Source organism: Meles meles, chromosome 4 (genome assembly GCF_922984935.1).
Source record: "Meles meles chromosome 4, mMelMel3.1 paternal haplotype, whole genome shotgun sequence".
NCBI classification, from domain to species: domain Eukaryota; kingdom Metazoa; phylum Chordata; class Mammalia; order Carnivora; family Mustelidae; genus Meles; species Meles meles.
This window is the reverse complement of record NC_060069.1, coordinates 39,389,394-39,412,384: the sequence shown is the minus strand read 5'-3', so window position 1 is coordinate 39,412,384 and position 22,991 is coordinate 39,389,394. Positions and strand designations below refer to the sequence as shown.

At 38.7% G+C, this 22,991-nt stretch overlaps 1 protein-coding gene across 2 annotated transcripts in view; it reads right to left on the bottom strand.

Annotated features, from left to right (window-relative positions):
• The window catches only part of SLC15A2 (solute carrier family 15 member 2), a 50,548-nt gene continuing 27,557 nt past the window's right edge, over positions 1 to 22,991 (bottom strand). For both annotated transcript variants that reach the window (XM_046001986.1, XM_046001987.1), the window contains exons 10-23: positions 22,785 to 22,871; positions 22,528 to 22,617; positions 22,391 to 22,435; positions 21,002 to 21,034; positions 20,196 to 20,284; positions 18,878 to 18,959; positions 18,186 to 18,320; positions 16,657 to 16,821; positions 16,276 to 16,322; positions 14,643 to 14,753; positions 14,078 to 14,174; positions 1,972 to 2,118; positions 1,274 to 1,378; positions 1 to 931 (exon numbers count right to left, since the gene is read on the bottom strand). In XM_046001986.1, the coding sequence (XP_045857942.1) occupies positions 755 to 931; positions 1,274 to 1,378; positions 1,972 to 2,118; positions 14,078 to 14,174; positions 14,643 to 14,753; positions 16,276 to 16,322; positions 16,657 to 16,821; positions 18,186 to 18,320; positions 18,878 to 18,959; positions 20,196 to 20,284; positions 21,002 to 21,034; positions 22,391 to 22,435; positions 22,528 to 22,617; positions 22,785 to 22,871 (1,410 nt within the window). In that variant the 3' untranslated portion in view covers positions 1 to 754. The remainder of the gene's footprint in view (positions 932 to 1,273; positions 1,379 to 1,971; positions 2,119 to 14,077; positions 14,175 to 14,642; positions 14,754 to 16,275; positions 16,323 to 16,656; positions 16,822 to 18,185; positions 18,321 to 18,877; positions 18,960 to 20,195; positions 20,285 to 21,001; positions 21,035 to 22,390; positions 22,436 to 22,527; positions 22,618 to 22,784; positions 22,872 to 22,991) is intronic.

Here is a 22,991-nt window from a genome sequence, read left to right as displayed (position 1 = left end):
GACTCAACAGAATTTCTACAATTTATACATGTTCTTGTTTTCCAGAACTATGCTTACCACATTTAATTTGGTTTCCAAAGATCTATTAGTATGAAGAAAGGGGGGTTCGGGTTAGTAGATAAAATACTGTAATTATCAGAGCGATATATTTCTTTTTTGTATTAATAAAATGTCATTTGTCTCCTACCACCTGGACTGAAAAATTTACTATGGTCTTATCAAACCTGGATAGCTGAGAGGCCAGGCTCTGTATCAGATCACACCATAAATACCAATTCTTGAAGTCCTAGTGAATAGTACAATTATGTTGCTTATGAAGAAACCTGAAATACCATTTCTGTTATTCTGCAATTTTACCCCTGAATCAATTCCTAAAAATGTGGAGTCATCGGTTCTAAATGGCAAGTAAAGGGATTCCCATATAACTTTACATAATCCCAGAAACTAATTCAATTACACATTTGTGCTTTTAATGGCCATTTAGAGATGCTAGGCCTTCTTCAGGAATACTACACAATGTTTACAGAGTTTAGTAACTGATGGGAAGATATAGAGTCTCAGGGGACTTGCTCTTTAATGTACTGGAATATCCAGTCCTAGAACTGCCTCTATCATGAGAGAAAAGTGGAGGAGCTCTGCTCAGATATGATGCTACTACCCTTCCCTAACAAGTAGGAGAAAAAAAATGCCTTAGGATGGGTGATAACCATGACCAAATCCCAGAACTGGGGTCTGAGAAGAGTCCAGGGAGCCATCAGAGCTTTGTCTTCTTGGTCTCCAGGTTGATCATGTTCCCTTGAGTATAGGGATTCTGCTTATCTGCTGGCTCCTGTAAATCCTCTGGCTTTATAGGAACATAATAGTAGCCCATGATGGAGAAGATCAGGCAGACCACCAGCAGGAGACAGGAAAACAAAATGAATTCAGCCCACTGCAGGAAGAAATGAATATAAGAGAAGAATATGAAGAAACTTTAAATGGATCTTCATAGGATGAGGACTATGGAACAAACTGACTCAGGGTTCCCAACGTAGGCAGAGGTTTGTTAAAAGAAGAATGGCTTCACTGGCCTCTCCTCATATGGTCTATGGTGGCCATTATTGCCACTCTTACATGTCCATTCTCCTGGCAAAGTCTGTTTATATCTTAACCGTCTTACACACAGCACTGAGTGAAGAATGTGGGAGGCAAAAGGGATGGAGGAAGAGGGAGGAAAGGAACTTGGAGGGGAAATCTTGGGTAAACACAAACCCCTGCTTCATCAGATCCATACCTGTACCAGGCCACTGAACTGTGCCACAACAAGCACGATGATATTCCCAACTGCGACTGTCAACAACCACGCTGCCTGGAGTACAGATTTCATACTAGTGGGAGCCTAAAGAAGACACAGGTTTGTGAGTAAACAAACTCCCCAAATCCACCCTATGACTCAAGCATCTATCCAGAAAACTTTTCCCACAAAAGTTTCCAAATTTGAACTCCTCCTCCTCAAACTTTAGCTATCATGTTGATTTAAGGGGTGATAATAATGTGAACAGTAATAATAAGATGGATCTCTTTACTGAATACTTCATTATATCATATAATCTTCATTATACCCTGAGATAAATTCTACCAGTATTCTTACTTTACACATAAAGAAAAATAGCATTAGAGAGATAATTAACTTGCTCAAGTTTACACGATAAGTTGTACAATCAAAATTTGAACATGGGCAATTTGACTCTGCTGTCATTATTCTTAAAATACCCTTTCCTAGATCCCAAACAGCATCAGTTACTATGCTGCACTGCCATGATCCTGGGAGTCAAGATGACTCCCTCTTCAGGGTCATATATAAGAAATCTAAGGCCAAAAAATACAGAGGTCTTGGCCAGGATCACATACTATTTAAAGCAGTGTTATGATTAAAATTCATCTTTCTCCAAGCAATATATCTGCCTCCACTTTTCACTTGCAAAAACCTACCTGAGAATAGGAAAACTCAAGTCCTGTGACAGAGAACATGACCTCCCCAGCTGTAACCAGGGCGTACTGTGGTAGCTGCCATACAATGGAGAGTTTGGTGGTAGGCATGTCTTCCATCTTCCAGGCCTGAGGATCCTGACTGGTGCGCTTAGTGAGGAAAAGAAGAAAGGGGTTCATCAGCAGTCTCAAGTAAATATTTCTGATCTACAGCATTCTATGACCTTATACCCATCCCCTCTTTGTATTTTCATCCTTTAAGAGACTCAGCAAATTCTATAAATTTCAGTTTTTTGAAATTCCTTTTGGTAACACTGCACTCACTTACCTGGGTTCAGTCATTATTGATAGAGTCCCTAAATGGCAGAATATTTTGATATTGTTGTTTGGATTTCCACCTTTTGACCTATAGGTATTCTGATCCTGGCCAACATTTTAAATATAAATGAAACAAGATGGGATTGGGAGGGAGACAAACTATAAATGACTCAATCTCACAAAACAAACTGGGGGTTGCTGGGGGGAGGTGGGATTGGGAGAGGGGGAGGGGGCTATGGACATTGGGGAGGGTATGTGCTATCGTGAGTGCTGTGAAGTGTGTAAACCTGGCGATTCACAGACCTGTACCCCTGGAGATAAAAATACATTATATGTTTATTAAAAAAAAAAAAAGATGGCATCTGAATTATACAAACACAATGAATTTTCAGAAAGCACATTCTCTCTCTTCTTTTTTGAAGATTTCTTTTATTTATTTGACAGAGAAAAACACAGTGAGAGAGGAAACACAAGCAGAGGGAGTGGGAGAGGGAGAAGCAGGCTTCTTGTTGAGCAGGGAGCCCAGTGTGGGTCTGGATTCCAAGATCTGAGCTGAAGGCAGATGCTTAACAACTGAGCTACCCAGGCACCCCCAGAAAGCTTATTCTTGAGAAAAGTTTAATTCCTTGTCCAGTTTTCTATGTTAAGTACAAAGTGTTTTTAACATTTTCCATTATTTTACTAAAATTACTTTTATCAAAATGAATTATTTTCTTGGTAAACATTACATTAAAGATTTTGTTGATCAATTTTGAAAAATCTATATCAAATACTGCCTGCTATTTTAAATTCTATTTATTGGCCATCATTTCTGAACTCAAATCTTACACATTTAAATTATGTCAAAAAGGCAGTTTTTCTGTAGAATTTTAGTCAAAAAGAACTCTTTCAGGGTCAATATTTTTGTTACTAATCTTACCAAATATACATGACTATTTAATCTTTATTTCTTTGTCTAGAAGTACTTTTACTATGCAGGTTTCTAACTATGGTTGGTTTTATTTTATATAGGTTATGTCTACTAATATTTGTTATGAACTGGATAAAAATTCTAAAATTGTATGTATTTCTTTTTTTTATTTTTTATTTATTTATTTATTTTATTTTTTATTTGTTTATTTACAGCATAACAGTGTTCATTGTTTTGGCATCACACCCAGTGCTCCATGCAGTACATGCCCTCCCTATTACCCACCACCTGGTTAAAATTGTATGTATTTCTTAAACTGAAACTATTATTAAGTAGTGGGTATAATATCTAAAATATAATATGATTAAAATGGCAGTTAAAACATCAAGATCAAAAGTCTTGAAATCAAAAGTCTCTAGTATCCAAATGTCCTTGATTCTCTGAGTCATAGGGCCATTGGGTTCAAAATAGTTGATTTATCAGTTGATATTGTGAACAATACATGGGCATATGTTTGCATTTTATTAGGCTAAGGGAAGACCATGACCTGAGCTTCTAAATTAAGGTCACATACTCAAATAGCCATGGGCAGATAATTAAGTAAGTGAAGCAGGCTGAGTGGGAATGATGGGAGCTGTGGTAAAGTGGATAGCACAGGCCCCATCTAAAGTGTAAAGTCTGTACAGCCCCAGTCAACTGACATGGTAATATCTGTTATTAAATCTTCTGATTTTGTTTTTAAGAAATGTTAAGAACCTAGCTTCTTAGGTAAAATCTCCTGAATTTTAAGTATTGTTAATTACTAAAGATTATCATTACTTTTGTCAGTAGTGTGCAGGCCAAACAAAACAGGACTATGGAAAAAACTGGGCCCCCGGGCTCCAATTTATGATCTCTACTCCAAATGATTATTAGATTCGGGCATTCAGAAACAATATATAAGACTTCAATCTTGAGTAGCACACAAAAGACAGAACAAATGATTAGTGGGATAACACCAGGAATACAAGTGTTACGGGTTGCATTGTGTCCCCTTAATATTCATATGTTGAAGTCCTAACCCTAACTGAGTCCTAACTGAGAATGTGACCTTATTTGGATATAGAGTTGTTGCAGATATAATTAGTTGTGTTAAAATGGGGGCATTAGGGTGGGCTCTAATCCAATATAACCAGTATCTTGGTAAAAAAAAGAAGAAAACTGTACTCAGACAAGCATATAAGAAGAATTCCATATGAAGATGAACGCAGAGATTGGGGTGATTCTTCTACATATCAAGGAATACCAAATGTTACCAGAAAACCACTAGAAGTAAGGGGAAAGCATGGAAAATATTCTTCTTCACAACCCTCAGAAGGACCAACACATTGGTCTTGGACTCCTTGCTTTCATGACTGTAAAACAATAAACTCCTGTATTTAAGCCGCTCTACTTGTGGAACCTGGTTACAGCAGCCCTGGAAAACTATCACTAGGTTGTTTTATCATCTGGACATTAATTAAGGTAATATACCATATCAATAGGATAAAGGACAAAAACCATGTAAGTCTCTCAATAGACATAGAACAAGCATTTAAAAAAACTCAACCCCCTTTCATGGTAAAAAACAAACAAACAAAAACCTCAACAAACTAAGAACAGAAGGAAACTTAACCTACTAACTGACTATGGGCATTAAGGAGGGCATGTGATATAACGAGCACTGGGTGTTATATGCAATTGATGAATAATTGAACTCTACATCTGAAACTAATGATATACTACATGTTGAATTTAAATAAAGTAAAAAAATAAGTGGCATCTATGAAAAACCCACAGCTAACATACATAATGATAAAAAACTGATTACTTTCCCACCCAGGAGAATGTCTGTTCTCACTACTTCTAGTTAACATTATATTGGAGCTTCAAATCCCAGCAATCAGTCAAGAAAAAGAGATAAAAGGCATTCATATTGAGAAGGAAGAAATAAAGCTATCTCTAGATAGATGACATAGTCTTGTATGTAAAAAGCCCTAAGGGATCCACTAGAAAAACTATTAAAACTAATAAATGAATTCAGTAAGGTTGCAGGATAAAAGATCAACATACAAAATCAATTGGTTTTTCTACAGGCGGTGTACAATCTGAAAATGAACAATCTGAAATTGAAATTAGAAGAATAACTCCATTAACAACAATATCATGGGGCACCTGGGTGGCTCAGTTGGTTAAGTGTTCAACTCTCAATTTTGGCTCAGGTCATGATCTCAGGGTTGTGAGATCCAGCCCCAAGTATGGCTCTGCATTGGACTGGGCATGGAGCCTGTTTAAGATTCTTTCTCTCTCTCTTTCCCTGCCCCTCCCAACTTCTCTCTCTCTCTCTCTAAAACCAAAACAACCAAAACCCCCAATAGCATCATAAAGAATAAATACTTACAAATATCCTTATGCCCCTCCCACTGCTCTCTCTCTCTCTAAAACAAAAACAACCAAAAAAATCCCAATAGCATCATAAAGAGTAAAATGCTTATGAATAAATTTAACAAAGTAAATGTAAAACTTATACTCTAAAAACTACACTGTTGAAAAAGTTAGATGTTAAGGAAGATCTAAAAAAAAATGGAAAGAGATCTCATGTTCACTGATCAGAAGACTTAATATTGTTAAGATAGCAATATTCCTCAAAATAACCTACAGATTAAATGCAATCCCTATCCAAATCCCAGCTAGCTTCTGATTCTAAACTGATCCAAAACTTTATATGGAAACCTGGGGGGCCCAGAATAGCCAAACCAATCTTGAAAACGAAGTATAAAGTTGGATGACCTATACTTTCTGATTTTAAAATTTTCTACAAAGTAACAACAATCAAAACAGTGTGGTACTGGCACAAGTACAAACATATAGATCAATGAAATAGAATTGAGAATCTAGAAATTAGCCCTCACATCTATGGTCAACTGATTTTTGACAAGAGTACCGAGGCCATTTAATGGGAGAAGAACAGTCTTTTCAACAAATTGTGCTGGGACAACTGAATATTCACATATAAAAGAATAAAGTTAGCCTCCTAATTCTCACCATATGCAAAAATTAACTCAAAATGGATTAAAGATCTAAGTATAAGAGCTAAAACTATAACGCTCTTAGAAGAAAACATAGGCAGGTGTGCCTGGGTGGCTCAGTGGGTTGGGCCCCTGCCTTCAGCTCAGATCATGATCTCAGGGTCCTGGGATCGAGTCCCGCTTTGGACTCTCTATTTGGCGGGGATCCTGCTTCCTCCTCTCTCTCTGCCTGCCTCTCTGCCTACTTGTGATGTCTCTCTGTCAAATAAATGAATAAAATCTTGGAAAAAAAAAGAAGAAAACATAGGCATAAATCCTCATAACTTTGGATTATGCAATGGTTTCTTTGATATGACTTCAAAAGCATAAGCAACCAAAGAAAAAGAGATAAACTGAACATCATAAAAATTCAAAATGCTTGTGCTTCAATGGACAACATCAAGAAGGTTAAAAAACGTACTGAACAGGGAAGTATTTTTAAATCATATATTTGATAACAGACATATCTAAAATATATAAAGAATGCTTACAACTCAATAATGAAGAACCTAATTAGAAATTTGACAAAGGATCTAAATAGACATTTCTCCAAATCAGGTATGCAAATCTCCAATAAGCACATGAAAAGATGCTCAGCAAGAGTAGCCACTAAGAAAATACATATCAAAACTACAATGAGGGGCGCCTAGGTGGCTCAGTGGGTTAAAGCCTCTGCCTTTGGCTCAGGTCATGATCCCAGGATTCTGGGATCGAGTCCTACATCAGGCTCTGTGCTTAGCAGAGAGCCTGCTTCCCCCTCTCTCTCTGTCTGTAGCTCTGCCTACTTGTGATCTCTCTCTGTCAAATGAATAAATAAAATATAAAAAAAAACTACAATGAGCTACCATTTCACACCTATGATAGCCTACTAGGATGGCTATAAAAAAAAAATGGGGAGGGAGGAGTCAAGATGGCGGAGAAGTAGCAGGCTAAGACTACATCAGGTACCAGGAGATCAGCTCGATAGCTTATCTAAACATTGCAAACACCTACAAATCCAATGGGAGATCGAAGAGAAGAAGAACAGCAATTCTAGAAACAGAAAATCAACCACTATCGGAAAGGCAGGACTGGCGGAGAAGTGAATCCAAAATGACTGGAAGATAGACCATGGGGGGGGGGGGCCGGTTCCCGGCAAGTGGCGGAGCAACGGAGCACAAAATCAGGACTTTTAAACGTCTGTTCCACTGAGAGACATTGCTCCAGAGGCTAAACCAGGGTGAAGCCCACGCGGGGTCAGCGTGGCCCCAGGTCCCGCAGGGTCACAGAAGGATCGGGGGTGTCGGAGTGTCGCAGAGCTTGCAGGTATTAGAATGGGGAAGCCGGCTACAGAGACAGAGCCGAGGACTGAGCTCTCAATTCGGGGTTACCTTGAACTGGTCGCAAGCTGGGTGAGCTTGGAGTGCGGCTGGAGGCCGGGGATACGGGAGTGATTGGGCGCTGTTCTCTGGGGGCGCACTGAGGAGTGGGGCCCCAGACTCTCGGCTCCTCTGGGCCAGAGACAGGGAGGCCGCCATTTTCATTCCCATCCTCCGGAACTCTATGGAAAGTGTTCAGGGAACAAAAGCTCCTGAAAGCGAACCCAAGTGGTTACTTAGTCCGGCCCCCGGTAAGGGCGGTGCAATAACGCCTCGGGCAAAGACACTTGAGAGTCACTACAACAGGCCCTCCCCAGAAGATCAACAAAAAATCCAGCCTGGACGAAGTTCATCTACCAAGGAAAGCAGGTTCAATACCTAGGCTAGCAGCGGAATTCCAGAGGAAGAGAAAGCAAAGCACGGAACTCATGGCTTTCTCCACATGATTCTTTTTTTTTTTTTAAGATTTTATTTATTTATTTGACAGAGAGAGATCACAAGTAGATAGGCAGGCAGAGAGAGAGAGAGAGAGAGGGAAAGAGGCTCCTTGCTGAGCAGAGAGCCCGACTCGGGACTCGATCCCGGACCCCGAGATCATGATCTCAGCCACCCAGGCGCCCCCTCCCCATGATTCTTTAGTCTTGTGGTTAATTTAATTTTTTTTCTTTCTTTTTTCTTCTTCTGCTAAATTTTTTAAAACTTTTACCCTTTTCTTTTTTAACTAGTTTATCTTATATATATTTTTTCTTTCTTTTTTATATTTTTTATTTGTTTTCTTTTTTAAAATTTTTTCTTTTTTTTTCTGAACCTCTTTTTATCCCCTTCCCCCCCCCCACGACTTGGGGTCTCTTCTGATTTGGTTAAAGTGCATTTTTAGGGGGTCTTTGCCACCCTTTTAGTATTTTACTTGCTCCTTCATGTACTTTTATCTGGACAAAATGACAAGGTGGAAAAAATCACCACAAAAAAAAAGAACAAGAGGCAGTACCGAAGGCTAGGGACCTAATCAATACAGACATTGGTAATATGTCAGATCTAGAGTTCAGAATGACAATTCTGAAGGTTCTAGCCAGGCTTGAGAAAGGCATGGAAGATATTAGAGAAACCCTCTCTGGAGATATAAAAGCCCTTTCTGGAGAAATAAAAGAACTAAAATCTAACCAAGTTGAAATCAAAAAAGCTATTAATGAGGTGCAATCAGAAATGGAGGCTCTCACTGCTAGGATAAATGAGGCAGAAGAAAGAATTAGTGATATAGAAGACCAAATGACAGAGAATAAAGAAGCTGAGCAAAAGAGGGACAAACAGCTACTGGACCATGAGGGGAGAATTCGAGAGATAAGTGACACCATAAGACGAAACAACATTAGAATAATTGGGATTCCAGAAGAAGAAGAAACAGAGAGGGGAGCAGAAGGTCTATTGGAGAGAATTATTGGAGAGAATTTCCCTAATATGGCAAAGGGAACAAGCATCAAAATCCAGGAGGTGCAGAGAACCCCCCTCAAAATCAACAAGAATAGGTCCACACCCCGTCACCTAATAGTAAAATTGACAAGTCTTAGTGACAAAGAGAAAATCCTGAAAGCAGCCCGGGAAAAGAAGTCTGCAACATACAATGGTAAAAATATTAGATTGGCAGCAGTCTTATCAACAGAGACCTGGCAGGCCAGAAAGAGCTGGCATGATATATTCAGAGCACTAAACGAGAAAAACATGCAGCCAAGAATACTCTATCCAGCTAGGCTATCATTGAAAATAGAAGGAGAGATAAAAAGCTTCCAGGACAAACAAAAACTGAAAGAATTTGCAAACACCAAACCAGCTCTACAGGAAATATTGAAAGGGGTCCTCTAAGCAAAGAGAGAGCCTAAAAGTAGTAGATCAGAAAGGTACAGAGACAATATACAGTAACAGTCACCTTACAGGCTAATAATGGCACTAAATTCATATCTCTCAATAGTTACCCTGAATGTTAATGGGCTAAATGCCCCAATCAAAAGACACAGGGTATCAGAATGGATAAAAAAAAAAAAAACCATCTATATGTTGCCTACAAGAAACTCATCTTAGACGCGAAGACACCTCCAGATTTAAAGTGGGGGAGGGAAACAATTTACCATGCTAATGGACATCAGAAGAAAGCTGGGGTGGCAATCCTTATATCAGATCAATTAGATTTTAAGCCAAAGACTATAATAAGAGATGAGGAAGGACACTATATCCTACTCAAAGGGTCTGTCCAACAAGAAGATCTAACAATTTTAAATATCTATGCCCCTAACGTGGGAGCAGCCAACTATATCAACCAATTAATAACAAAATCAAAGAAACACATCAATAATAATACAGTAATAGTAGGGGACTTAAACACTCCCCTCACTGAAATGGACAGATCATCCAAGCAAAAGATCAACAAGGAAATAAAGGCCTTAAATGACACACTGGACCAGATGGACATCACAGATATATTCAGAACATTTCATCCCAAAGCAACAGAATACACATTCTTCTCAAATGCACATGGAACATTCTCCAGAATAGATCACATCCTGGGTCACAAATCAGGTCTCAACCGGTATCAAAAGATTGGGATCATTCCCTGCATATTTTCAGACCACAATGCTCTGAGCTAGAACTCAATCACAAGAGGAAATTTGGAAAGAACCCAAATACATGGAGACTAAACAGCATCCTTCTAAAGAATGAATGGGTCAACCAGGAAATTAAAGAAGAATTGAAAAAATTAATGGAAACAAATGATAATGAAAACACAACAATTCAAAATCTGTGGGACACAACAAAGGCAGTCCTGAGAGGAAAATATATAGCAGTACAGGCCTTTCTCAAGAAACAAGAAAGGTCTCAAGTACACAACCTAACCCTAACCTAACTCCTCCTAAAGGAGCTAGAGAAAGAACAAGAAAGATACCCTAAACCCAGCAGGGGAAGAGAAATTATAAAGATCAGAGCAGAAATCAATGAAATAGAAACCAAAAAAAAAAAAAAAAAAAAATAGAACAAATCAACGAAACTAGGAGCTGGTTCTTTGAAAGAATTGATAAGATTGATAAACCCCTGGCCAGACTTATCAAAAAGAAAAGAGAAAGGACTCAAAGAAAAACTTCCAAACTCCTTTTATGAGGCCAGCATCATCTTGATCCCAAAACCAGATAAGGACCCCACCAAAAAAGAGAACTACAGACCAATATCCTTGATGAATACAGATGCAAAAATTCTCACCAAAATACTAGCCAATAGGATTCAACAGTACATTAAAAGGATTATTCACCACAACCAAGTGGGATTTATTCCAGGGCTGCAAGGTTTGGTTCAACATCTCCAAATCAATCAATGTGATACAACACATTAATAAAAGAAAGAATAAGAACCATATGATACTCTCAATAGATGCTGAGAAAGCATTTGACAAAGTACAGCATCCCTTCCTGATCAAAACTCTTCAAAGGGTAGGGATAGAGGGCACATACCTCAATATTATCAAAGCCATCTATGAAAAACCCACCACAAATATCATTCTTAATGCAGAAAAACTAAAAGTTTTTCCGTTAAGGTCAGGAACACGGCAGGGATGTCCATTATCACCACTGCTATTCAACATAGTACTAGAAGTCCTAGCCTCAGCAATCAGACAACAAAAAGAAATTAAAGGCATCCAAATCAGCAAAGAAGAAGTCAAACTATCACTCTTCGCAGATGATATGATACTATATGTGGAAAACCCAAAAGACTCCACTCCAAAACTGCTAGAACTTGTCCAGGAATTCAGTAAAGTGTCAGGATATAAAATCAATGCACAGAAATCAGTTGCATTTCTGTACACCAACAACAAGACAGAAGAAAGAGAAATTAAGGAGTCAATCCCATTTACAATTGCACCCAAAACTATAAGATACCTAGGAATAAACCTAACCAAAGAGGCTAAGAATCTATATGCAGAAAACTATAAAGTACTCATGAAAGAAATTGAGGAAGACACAAAGAAATGGGAAAATGTTCCATGCTCCTGGATTGGAAGAATAAATATCGTGAAAATGTCTATGCTACCTAAAGCAATCTACACATTTAATGCAATTCCTATCAAAATACCATCCATTTTTTTTTCAAAGAAATGGAACCAATAATCCTAAAATTTATATGGAACCAGAAAAGACCTTGAATAACCAAAGGCATATTGAAAAAGAAAGCCAAAGTGGGTGGCATCACAATTCTGGACTTCAAGCTCTATTACAAAGCTGTCATCATCAAGACAGCATGGTACTGGCACAAAAACAGACACATAGATCAATGGAACAGAATAGAGAGCCCAGAAATAGACCCTCAACTCTATGGTCAACTAATCTTCGACAAAGCAGGAAAGAATGTCCAATGGAAAAAAGACAGCCTCTTCAATAAATGGTGCTGGGAAAATTGGACAGCCACATGCAGAAAAATGAAATTGGACCACTTCCTTACACCACACATGAAAATAGACTCCAAATGGATGAAGGACCTCAATGTGAGAAAGGAATCCATCAAAATCCTTGAGGAGAACGCAGGCAGCACCCTCTTCGACCTCAGCTGCAGTAACATCTTCCTAGGAACATCGGCAAAGGCAAGGGAAGCAAGGGCAAAAATGAACTATTGGGACTTCATCAAGATCAAAAGCTTTTGCACAGCAAAGGAAACAGTTAACAAAACCAAAAGACAACTGACAGAATGGGAGAAGATATTTGCAAACAACATATTAGATAAAGGGCTAGTGTCCAAAATCTATAAGGAACATAGCAAACTCAACACCCAAAGAACAAACAATCCAATCAAGAAATGGGCAGAGGACATGAACAGACATTTCTGCAAAGAAGACATCCAGATGGCCAACAGACACATGAAAAAGTGCTCCACATCGCTTGGCATCAGGGAAATACAAATCAAAACCACAATGAGATATCACCTCACACCAGTCAGAATGGCTAAAATTAACAAGTCAGGAAATGACAGATGCTGGCGAGGATGCGGAGAAAGGGGAACCCTCCTCCACTGTTGGTGGGAATGCAAGCTGGTACAACCACTCTGGAAAACAGCATGGAGGTTCCTCAAAATGTTGAAAATTGATCTACCCTATGACCCAGCAATTGCACTACTGGGTATTTACCCTAAATATACAAACGTAGTGATCCAAAGGGGCACATGCACCCGAATGTTTATAGCAGCAATGTCTACAATAGCCAAACTATGGAAAGAACCTAGATGTCCATCAATAGATGAATGGATAAAGAAGAGGTGGTATATATACACAATGGAATACTATGCAGCCATCAAAAGAAATGAAATCATGCCATTTGCGACGACGTGGATGGAACTGGAGGGTATCATGCTTAGTGAAATAAGTCAATCGGAGAAAGACAACTATCATATGATCTCCCTGATATGAGGACGTGGAGATGCAACATGGGGGGTTAGGGGGATAGGAGAAGAAGAAATGAAACAAGATGGGATTGGGAGTGAGATAAACCATAAGTGACTCTTAATCTCACAAAACAAACTGAGGGTTGCCGGGGGGAGGTGGGATTGGGAGAGGGGGAGGGGGATTATGGACATTGGGGAGGGTATGTGCTATGGAAAGTTCTGTGAAGTTGTAAACCTAGCTATTCACAGACCTGTACCCCTGGGGATAAAAATACATTATATGTTTATAAAAAAATAAGAAATAAATAAAAAATTAAAAAAAAAGATTAACTATAAACAAATAAAAATAAAAAGAACACACACACACACATACACACACAAAACGGAAAAACAAGTATTGATGAAGAAGTGGAAAAATTGCAACCCTCATACACTATTGGTGGGAATGTAAAATGGAATTCATTATGGAAAATTTCCCAGTGGTTCCTCAAATGTTTAAACATGGAACCACTATGTGACCCAGCAATTCCACTCCCAGATATATACCCAAGAGATGTGAAAATATATGGCACACAAAAAGTTGTACATGATGTTCCTAACATCATTATTTATAATAGTGAAAAGGTAGGAAAAACCCAAATGTCCATTAACTGATGAACTGACAAATAAAATGTGTTACATCTATACAGTGGGATATTATTTGGTACTAACAAGAAATGAAGCACTGATACATGTCCCAATATGAATGAACCCTGAAAAATATGCCAAATGAAAGAATCCAGACACAAAGGGCCACATATTATATCATTCTGTATTTCTATTATATGCATGCTACCAAAGTTATCTCTTTTAACATCCCTTCTGGAGACCTTAGTAGGTTTTCTAAAGTCATGATAGAACCTATCACTTTACACTAGAAATAAGTATGTGATTGCAGGATAAATGCAGATCCAGACATAGATATATAGATACAAATATAGATACAGTTATATGAAAGGAGAGAGTAGCGGTGGCCATCAGCTACTTACATTAATAATAACAAACAGATAAGCTGCACCAGGGTCTAGTAGACCCATATTCAGTGAAAAGTTCTTATCTTCTGTTCTACAATGCACCGCAGGGTATCTGGAACAGGACAATTTTAGTTAGAACAAACACCACAGCCTAGAAAAGCACTCCCATCTCCAGGGGAAAGACTGATCTCATCTCTCTACTCAGGGTGAGTCAAGCAGAAAAGCCACCATTTTCTTTGAAGGCAAGTCTCTAGGAGTGAAATATTTCTATGCCAGGTTCTTCAGCCATTGATCTGAGCTCTTCATTCCTACCAGGTATTTTTTTTTTTAAACTTTACACCTAAGTAAAGAAAGCACAAACATCTTCTTTTGTGGGTTTCAGGCCCTGAGGTTTCTCACTGAATTCTTGTGAATTTTTCTCCTCCAAGACTTATGAATTAGTGGAACAGTGCAAAACGGTAAACCTGAGTATACTCAAAATTAGCTGAGATATATCTAATCCCCTCACATATATGCAAAGAAATCACTTAAAAAACAGCTGTTGATAAAAATAAAATGTCCACAAGGGTAATGCTCTTACTCTCCACTTTGTAGAGTTGTATAAGCAGACACACCATAGTCTTCACCAACAGTGAGGGAGATACCTGTACCCAGGGAGATGTTGACCTCTTTACGTAAAGTATTAACAAACCTAAGGGTAGAGACATTGTTACACATAAGACAAACCCTCACAAACAGGGACACCTGTTTACCACTATGTCCCCAGTGCCTAGAATAGTTTTTGGCACAAAAGGCCCTTGTTATGTATTATTAGGTGGATAAATAAATGAACTCACATGTAAGAAATAATCAATAGTCTTAGTTATCCTTAACTTTATCTTTCCTGAGGTATTAGTTTTCCATCTGTCACATTCTTACATCATCTCTAGCTGGGATGGACACAATCATGATCACCTATGGCAGTCTGAGTTGCCTCACTAACCCAGTTTAGGCGCATCCAATTTCTTTCCCTCTTATAATGGTGAGATTCATCAGTTGAGACTCCACTAAGAAAAATTAGTGGCTATATGTACACTAGAATATATATATATATCAATATTTATGTAAAACTGATACTGTATCTTTTTATAAATGAAGTCTGATTTGACTATACAAAACTCAGACTCCCAGGCATTAGTAGATTGAGCTTTCATTTTGGAATCTGCAGATAATCCTGGACCCTTCCAGAATGATCTTTTTAGTGTCCTGAACCTGGATTCCTAAACCGTTTCCTTAGTATGGGTTTTGGTATTTTGATAGCTTTTATACTAATCTCTGGCCCACCAGGTAAGAAGGGCAGTTTCCTCTAGAACCCCTATGTTGATTCCTGCACTGATCTAGAAATTTCCTTTTACCCCTTCTGGAGGTTCCCATGGCTCTCTCTCCCAGGGAAGTCCTATCCTCACTATCATCTTACTTATTTTGAGTTGTTTACTTTTTATAAAGCATATTCAAAAGGAAATTATTATGACGTTCCACCCTTCAGCAAAGTTCAGACATTTCATTACAAGTTCTCCTCTAAAGTGCTAGTCTCAACAGCAGCCACCTAATCTTGATGGACATAGGCATGTGCATCTGTCTATTTCATGCCTGATTTCCTGCTGCAGAGACAGGTGACCTCTTGGGTACTCCATTTCTGTAACTTTCATTGGCTGTCTGACATGATTTTTGGGCTTATCTGGATTCAAAAACAAGTCTTTTGACTCCAACGGTATTACCTTTACTCCACCGTCGTGCCTTTACAGGCTTATAATAAAACTATACTTTGCTTTAAAAACAAAGTAACAATAAGAGATATTCAACTACCAACCATGAAGAGAGGATTATTTGCTCACTCCTGAATTTTTTCTGGTGATCACAGAGATGAAAGTACTTAATTATTTTCCTGAGAGCAAAATAAGTAGATAAAATTCAACAGAAAGGGATGTATGCACCAGAGCACAGGGGGCACATACAGATACAGGGTCATTTTTTTAATACCACATGGAAAAGCAAGCTTATCTGCCTCTTATTGTTTTGGAAGATGTCTTTGAGACCAATGCCCTTGATATTATAGGACAGAGAATCCATGTACAAGACAAGTAAAATGTGAGGATGCTTTATCTGAAGCCCCATAGATCAGAAGAAACCAAGATTCAACACAGAGGGGCCTTGGGTCTCCTTGACAACCAAACCTTACAGCTGTCATCCCATTGGTTGTTTTGTTTTCTTCAACCTTCACCTATAATAGAGGGAAGTAAAAATCAGTTACGGCTGACAACAAGGAACTGATAATCAGAAAATCGGATCATACGACTTATCTTTGGTAAGACTTTTTTTTTTTCCCATTTTATTTATTTTTTCAGCGTAACAGTATTCATTGTTTTTGCACAACACCCAGTGCTCCATGCAAAACGTGCCCTCCCCATTACCCACCACCTGTTCCCCCAACCTCCCACCCCTGACCCTTCAAAACCCTCAGGTTGTTTTCCAGAGTTCATAGTCTCTTATGGTTCTCCTCCCCTTCCAAATATACTCTGATAACAATTTGGAACCTAAGCTACTCCTCAACTTACCATCATGCTGGAAATGTTTTTTCCATCTTCTAGAATGATCAGACTGTACCAGTTCTTCTCCTCCATAGAATGCTTAGTGTAGACAGACAGATTGTGATAGTTTAGGTAGAGATGGAAATCCTGGCTTTTTGCCTTTAGGTGGAGCTGGACATAGTGTGGCATCTTCTGTAGAATGAAGAAACTGTCACATTCACTTTATACCCTATCATAGGCATCACAATCTCATAATATCACAGGGTGGGTGAGCTCATCAAATACTTTCAACTTTGCCCTTTAACCTAGTAATTCTATCTTTAGGAAAATGTCATATGAGAGTAATTAGAGACATGCATAAGGATTTACGAGTAAGGATGTTCTTTGTAGAATTATGTATGTTACTTTTTTAAAAAGATTTTATTTATTTATTTGACAGAGAGAGATCACAAGTAGGCAGAGAGGCAAGCAGAGAGTGAGAGAGGAGGAAGCAGGCTCCCCGCTGAGTAGAAAGCCCAATGCGAGACTCAGTCTCAGGACCCTGAGATCATGACCTGAGCCGAAGGCAGAGGCTTAACCCACTGAGCCATCCAGGTGCCCCACAATTATGTATATTAATAATAAAAACTTAAATGCCTACAAGGGAATACTTTAATAAACTATGATATATCTATAAAATGGAATATCATGTGTCCATTAAAATCATATTCTCAAATTATCTAAGAATACAGAAGCCTGCTTATGACATGATTAATGTTAATAAAAAAATCAATGTTCAATACTATAGAGTTTGACTACCTTTTAGAAATTAGTTTATTTGTGTATACCAATATGCTGATTGATCATCTCTGGGTGATGCAATTATAGATGGTTTTTATGTCTTTCTATATACCCTCCAGTTTTCAATAATAGGTGTATATTAATTTCATTATTAAAAAGTAATATTTTAAAATAAATATTTCAGAGGCACCTGGGTAGTGCAATCGGTTAAGCAACTGATTCTTGCTTTCAGCTCAGGCTGTGACCTCAGGGTTGTGAGACTGAGCCCCGCATCAGGGTCTGCACTCGGCATGGAGTCTGCTTGAGATTCTCTCTCCCTCTCCCTCTGCCCCTCCCACTTGTGCTCTTGCTCTCTAAAATAAATAAATCAATCTTTAAAAAATATATTTCAGAATATGTATAGTAGTACTGGTGAAAATACGCAAGCCAAATCCTTCCAGAGGATGTGATATTAGGAGGCAGCTTGAAATAACAGTACAAATTACAACCTACTGAGACCTTACAATGTCCCTGACACTATGCTAAGTGCTTCACGTATAATACTTATCCTTACAACAGCTCATGGCACAAAAATTATTGCCATTTTATAGGTGCTGAAACTGAGGTTTAGAGATAAAATAACTTGTTCAGGGTCTTATAGCTAGGGAATGGCAGAACCAGGAATTGGACTGGGGACAGTTTGCCTCTACAAGTGCATGCTTCTAACTACTGTATCATGCTGTCACCTTGTTGCATCACCTGAATGTGTTTCTAATGTATTCCAGTCTATATCTTACCTGAAAGGATTTAATGGACTCTTCCAACAGAGGATTGTTTTCATCTCCCAGTACTGTCACCTTCACCTCATCATCCGCCAGATTCAAGGCTTGCAGGAAAATCTTTCGGGGACTGGGCTGCGGTGGGGTCATTCTCTTAGGACAGAGAACACAGGTCAGAATTACCAACAACCCTTGGAGGCACTTCTCAGTCCTACCTCCAACATCCTTTTCCATCCAGTCAGGAGGATGCAGTTTTCTCCCTATGGAGGGCATTTGGCTTAGAAAACTTTGAAGGCAGTCTGGAGGGGAGAAACACCAGCTCAGTACAGCAAGCACTGATGCTACATGACAAACTCCATGCTTTTTGACTCAGTTGTGACCTCATATGTCATTCTCCAATAATGGCTATTTGATCGGCCAACTATACAAAAGCCTGTCTTCCCAAAGAGATGAGAAGATAACTTGGATATTAGTGTTGGGGATTTCCTTGACAACATACTCTGAATCACTCAGGTGGGAGGAGGGCCTTGTTTCACATTGCTCTTCTACCCGTATCTACTCATTTACCACAGATAGTTATGATGCATCTTCTCCAAAACAGGTTCTGTGCTAGGTCCCGGGCAATCAGGATTGAACAAGTCAGAAGAGTGAACAACGATATGTTTGACTCAGTTTGACTCCTCATGGAGCTTAAAATTTATTGAACTCACATCAATTTTTATCTCCACAGCTGCTGCAACTGCAAATGCCAGGCTTGCTAGGATCATACCAACAGCCATTTTCCTAAGCGATCTGCAGAAGGAAGGGATAGACAATTACATGGAAACTTTAGACTCAAAAGGCTAAAATTGAAACCCTCTAAACCTACCATTAAAGACCTTTCCTGATTTGGTCTCGGCTACCTCTCCTCTTCACACAGCTTTCTTCCTCTACTCATCACACTGAATAGTTTTCTATTCAATCCATTTCCTCACCTCAACTTTTGTTTATGATGGCCTTTCTATTCATTATGTCATCATACCAAAAAATAATAGTAACGCAGCCAAATTTATTGGACATTTACCATATGCCAAGCACGATACATTATTATCCCATTTTCTTTTCCTCCACAAGTATTTCTTGACTCTAGCAGCAAGGACTCTCTCTTTTCTCCATAACTCCCTGGCACTTTGCTTCCCTTCTTACTGAACTTCATATATTTCACGTCGGGTAATAATTATCCTTGCATATGTTCTACCTCCCTTACTAAACAGGGAAATCTTTTAGCATTCATTTGTGCTGTTATATTTGCATGGCATTCATGCTTAACTCAGTAATATCTGCTCAACTAATGAGTAAATGACAAAAGGCCATTTGAATATTATAATGTGGTCATCAAAAAGAAATTGCTATTAAATCAGGAATTAGAGGAGACTTGAAACCCTCCTCTGTCAAATTTACAAAAAATAACACTTCTTTTTAAGCTTTTATTTATATTCCAGTTAGTTAGCATAGTGTAATATTAGTTTCAGGTGTATACTGAATCACATTATAGTGATTCAACAGTTCCATACAACATCTGATGTTTCTATTTAGAATGGGAGAAAAGCAGTAATTAGGGACAACCTATTTCGGCTCTTACCAGGTCCCTGCTTTGTTTCATATGGACTATAAAAGACTTAAAGGGATTAATTATCATCACAGGACTTAGACTTCTTTGAAGAGGCAACATTCAAGAACAAAGCAACAAGTTGCTTTAGGAGCCTATTCTCACATAATTTTGACTTTCTGTGAAGCTTAGATCTACCCCTTCAACATCATGCAGTTAAGTGTGCAGGAATGGCCTGGACTCTCTATAATGAAAATTAGCTAGATCTAATTCCCATCCTCCAGTACCAATAGGCATTTAGTTTAACTTAGGTACACAGAAACAGAAAAATGATATGCCAAAACAAATCATACTAAGTAGAAAGTACTGACATTGAATATTTTTTTAAGCTGAGCAAATATTAAGTCAGTTTGAGCAATAAAGGCATCGTGAGCACTTACGAGAAATTAATTCCACATTTGGAAACCAGACGATAAATGACAAGGTCAAACAATGGGATGAAGATAAGAACCAGGAGGGGATTTAGTACCTGTAATACCATGGTAAAAAGGATAGTTACAAAGTGTTCTTCGGTCTTGAGTGTAAGCATGTGTTCTCATTTGCTTGTGTGCACTCTTCCTAACATCCAAACATACTTTTATCATACTAAGTACAGAATGATTCCACATCTCTCAGTCACATTACACCAAGGACTCTAATTTCTCTCGCATAGCACCTCAGCTTCTAAACATCCTACAGAATCAGTTTCACTCTGAACCTGTTTTTCTGTCAATCAGTTAGGATTTCTTCCCTCTCATTTTCACTTATCTTCTCTGTTTCACAGCTGAAGGGAAAATGTCATGGAGAAAAGAAGAGAAGGAAGACTTGGGTATTAAACAAGGGTTAAAAAAAGAAATGGGAGTCACCGGTAAACTGAGATTCTGACTTTGTTACTCGCACAAAGCCTTATACTTTCTTGGACAATATTTCCAAGGTACTACCTTAACAGGGGAAAAAAATCCAATGCTTATATATCTCCTGTGAGCTCAAAATTCCCACTCCTTGGAGCTGGGCAGCACCTGCTTACTTAAAAGAGGATGTGAAAGAGAAGTGTGAGGCTTAAGGAAAGTATTTTCATCCTTATCTTTAAACCTCCTCAGCATATAAGGAAACAAATGTCTAGTTACAGTTGGTAATTCCATTACTTCAGATAGAAGTATGGATGAGGAAAGCCATAAATCCCCATGAGTATACAGAAATCTCCTACCTGCATCTGGTCTGGCTGAAGCACAAAAAAACCCTGAAACATTATAACAAATTACATTTATACAGTGGCAAAAGACAAGAAAAGCTTAGATCAAAAATACTGTTAATTATCTGCAATGAGGGTGGAGCCTGCTTGAGATTCTCTTTCTCCTTTTCCCTCTGCCCCGCCCCACCACTTCTGTTCTCTCTCTTAAAACAGAAAAAAATTTTAATTAGCAGGTGAGACACAAAAGATAAAATCTACCAAGTCATTAATTCAGGGCCACATGGTACTTTTAAGAGTATTTGGGGAAACAGACTGGGAATGGCTTCAGGCTATGTTTACTGAAGGCAAGTAGGCATAAGAGAGAATATTCTTTTTCTTGTGAGAGAATAGTGTCAGTGTGTTTTTGTTAATTTCAGTCACTGCAGTTGTATATGGTAATGTGCAGCACAAGACATCATGGTTAGGGTGAAGACTTCCACTAATGCATAGTGTTTCCAGAGTTGTTCTAGAGGGGTCAATAACAGAACAACCATAGTGAATCCTGGGCAATAAGAGAAGGGAGGGGCACCTGGGTGGCTCAGTGGGTCAAAGTCTCTGCCTTTGGCTCAGGTCATGGTCCCAGGGTCCTGGGATCCAGCCCTGCATCGAGCTCTCTGCTAAGCATGGAGCCTGCTTCCTCCTCTCTCTCTGCCTGCCTCTCTGCCTACTTGTGATCTCTATCCTTCAAATAAATAGATAAAATCTTTTAAAAAAGAGAGAGAGGGAGAGAAAGGGAAAATGTAACTTGTGTTTGACAGGCTCCAAAAAGACTGGTTAATGAAATCCTAGCATCATTCTCTCCTGCCTCCTTTACCACGGAGATGGTAGAAAAACATTATAATAATCTAAGCAGAACAATTGAGAGCACAGATGAAACTTTGAGTTGGCCAAAGAATGGAGAATAGAAAAACAGAAAATAATATTTGCAACTTTCTCATTCCTTATCCATGTACAAAATACTGCACTTCCAAGTCCTCCACATGATCTCAGCCCAGACACTGGGCTACATGTGCAGTAGCACCAGTCAAACCTGAGCCTGCTGTGCCCCAGGAAGGCTGAGAGGGGAGCAAACAATCTCTATCCCACATCTGGATCAGTTCATTGATTATCTTCTCAGTACTTCCCTGTACACACTGAAACCTTTCCATCCTTAGATCCCTGATTTCTAAAAATAAGATTCTGCTTTTTATTTCTAGAGTAGCTTTTTAAAATTTTGTGTACTCAGTACCTTCATGTTAAAGATAACCCTCGTCTGATCTTAAGTCAGTTTTCAGGCAAAAAATCCAAAGAAATCATTTTTCTTAAAAAAGGAAATTTATTTATTATGAAGAAAAGAATAGATTTCTCTGGAAAATCTTTTCTCACCAAATTCCCATTCATCCTGGTGGCTTGCAAGGTCCATCGTGAGCCCTAGGGCAGACAGATGTGATTATGAGAAATCTCTTTCTTGTGGGAGCAAAAGGGCTGGAAGAAGGGGTAGCTTTCAAAAGAACTATTCTTACCTGCTGATCCAAAAGAGTCCAGAACATGGGCAATGGGATGTAAAGGAATAGTACCCTGGTCAGTGCCTTCACATCCATAATGAGCTGCTTCTGCAAGAAAGAAGAAGAAGGAACAGGCTGAATTGCTAAATTTGGTTGTCTTGCTTAGAGTAAAAATGTGCCAGAACAGTAAGAGGAGAGGCCAAATGCAGCCTGAGGGAATCAGTTTGGACTTAGGAAAATCTCCATGGAGGCATATTTCCTCAGTTCCAACTTACAGGGTATTTCTCAGCTGCCCAGTCCAGCCAGTGTTGTCGCTTTGGAATGTCCCCAGAGCGGTTGTTGAAACGGTTGGAAATAGCAAACTAGGGCAGAGCATAGATAGCACATGAGAGACAAAAAGAAACCATTCCAATTCATTATCTCTTCCTCAGACATACATACTTTAAGTGACTTCCACCCTTTGCTTTCATCAGACATTGAAT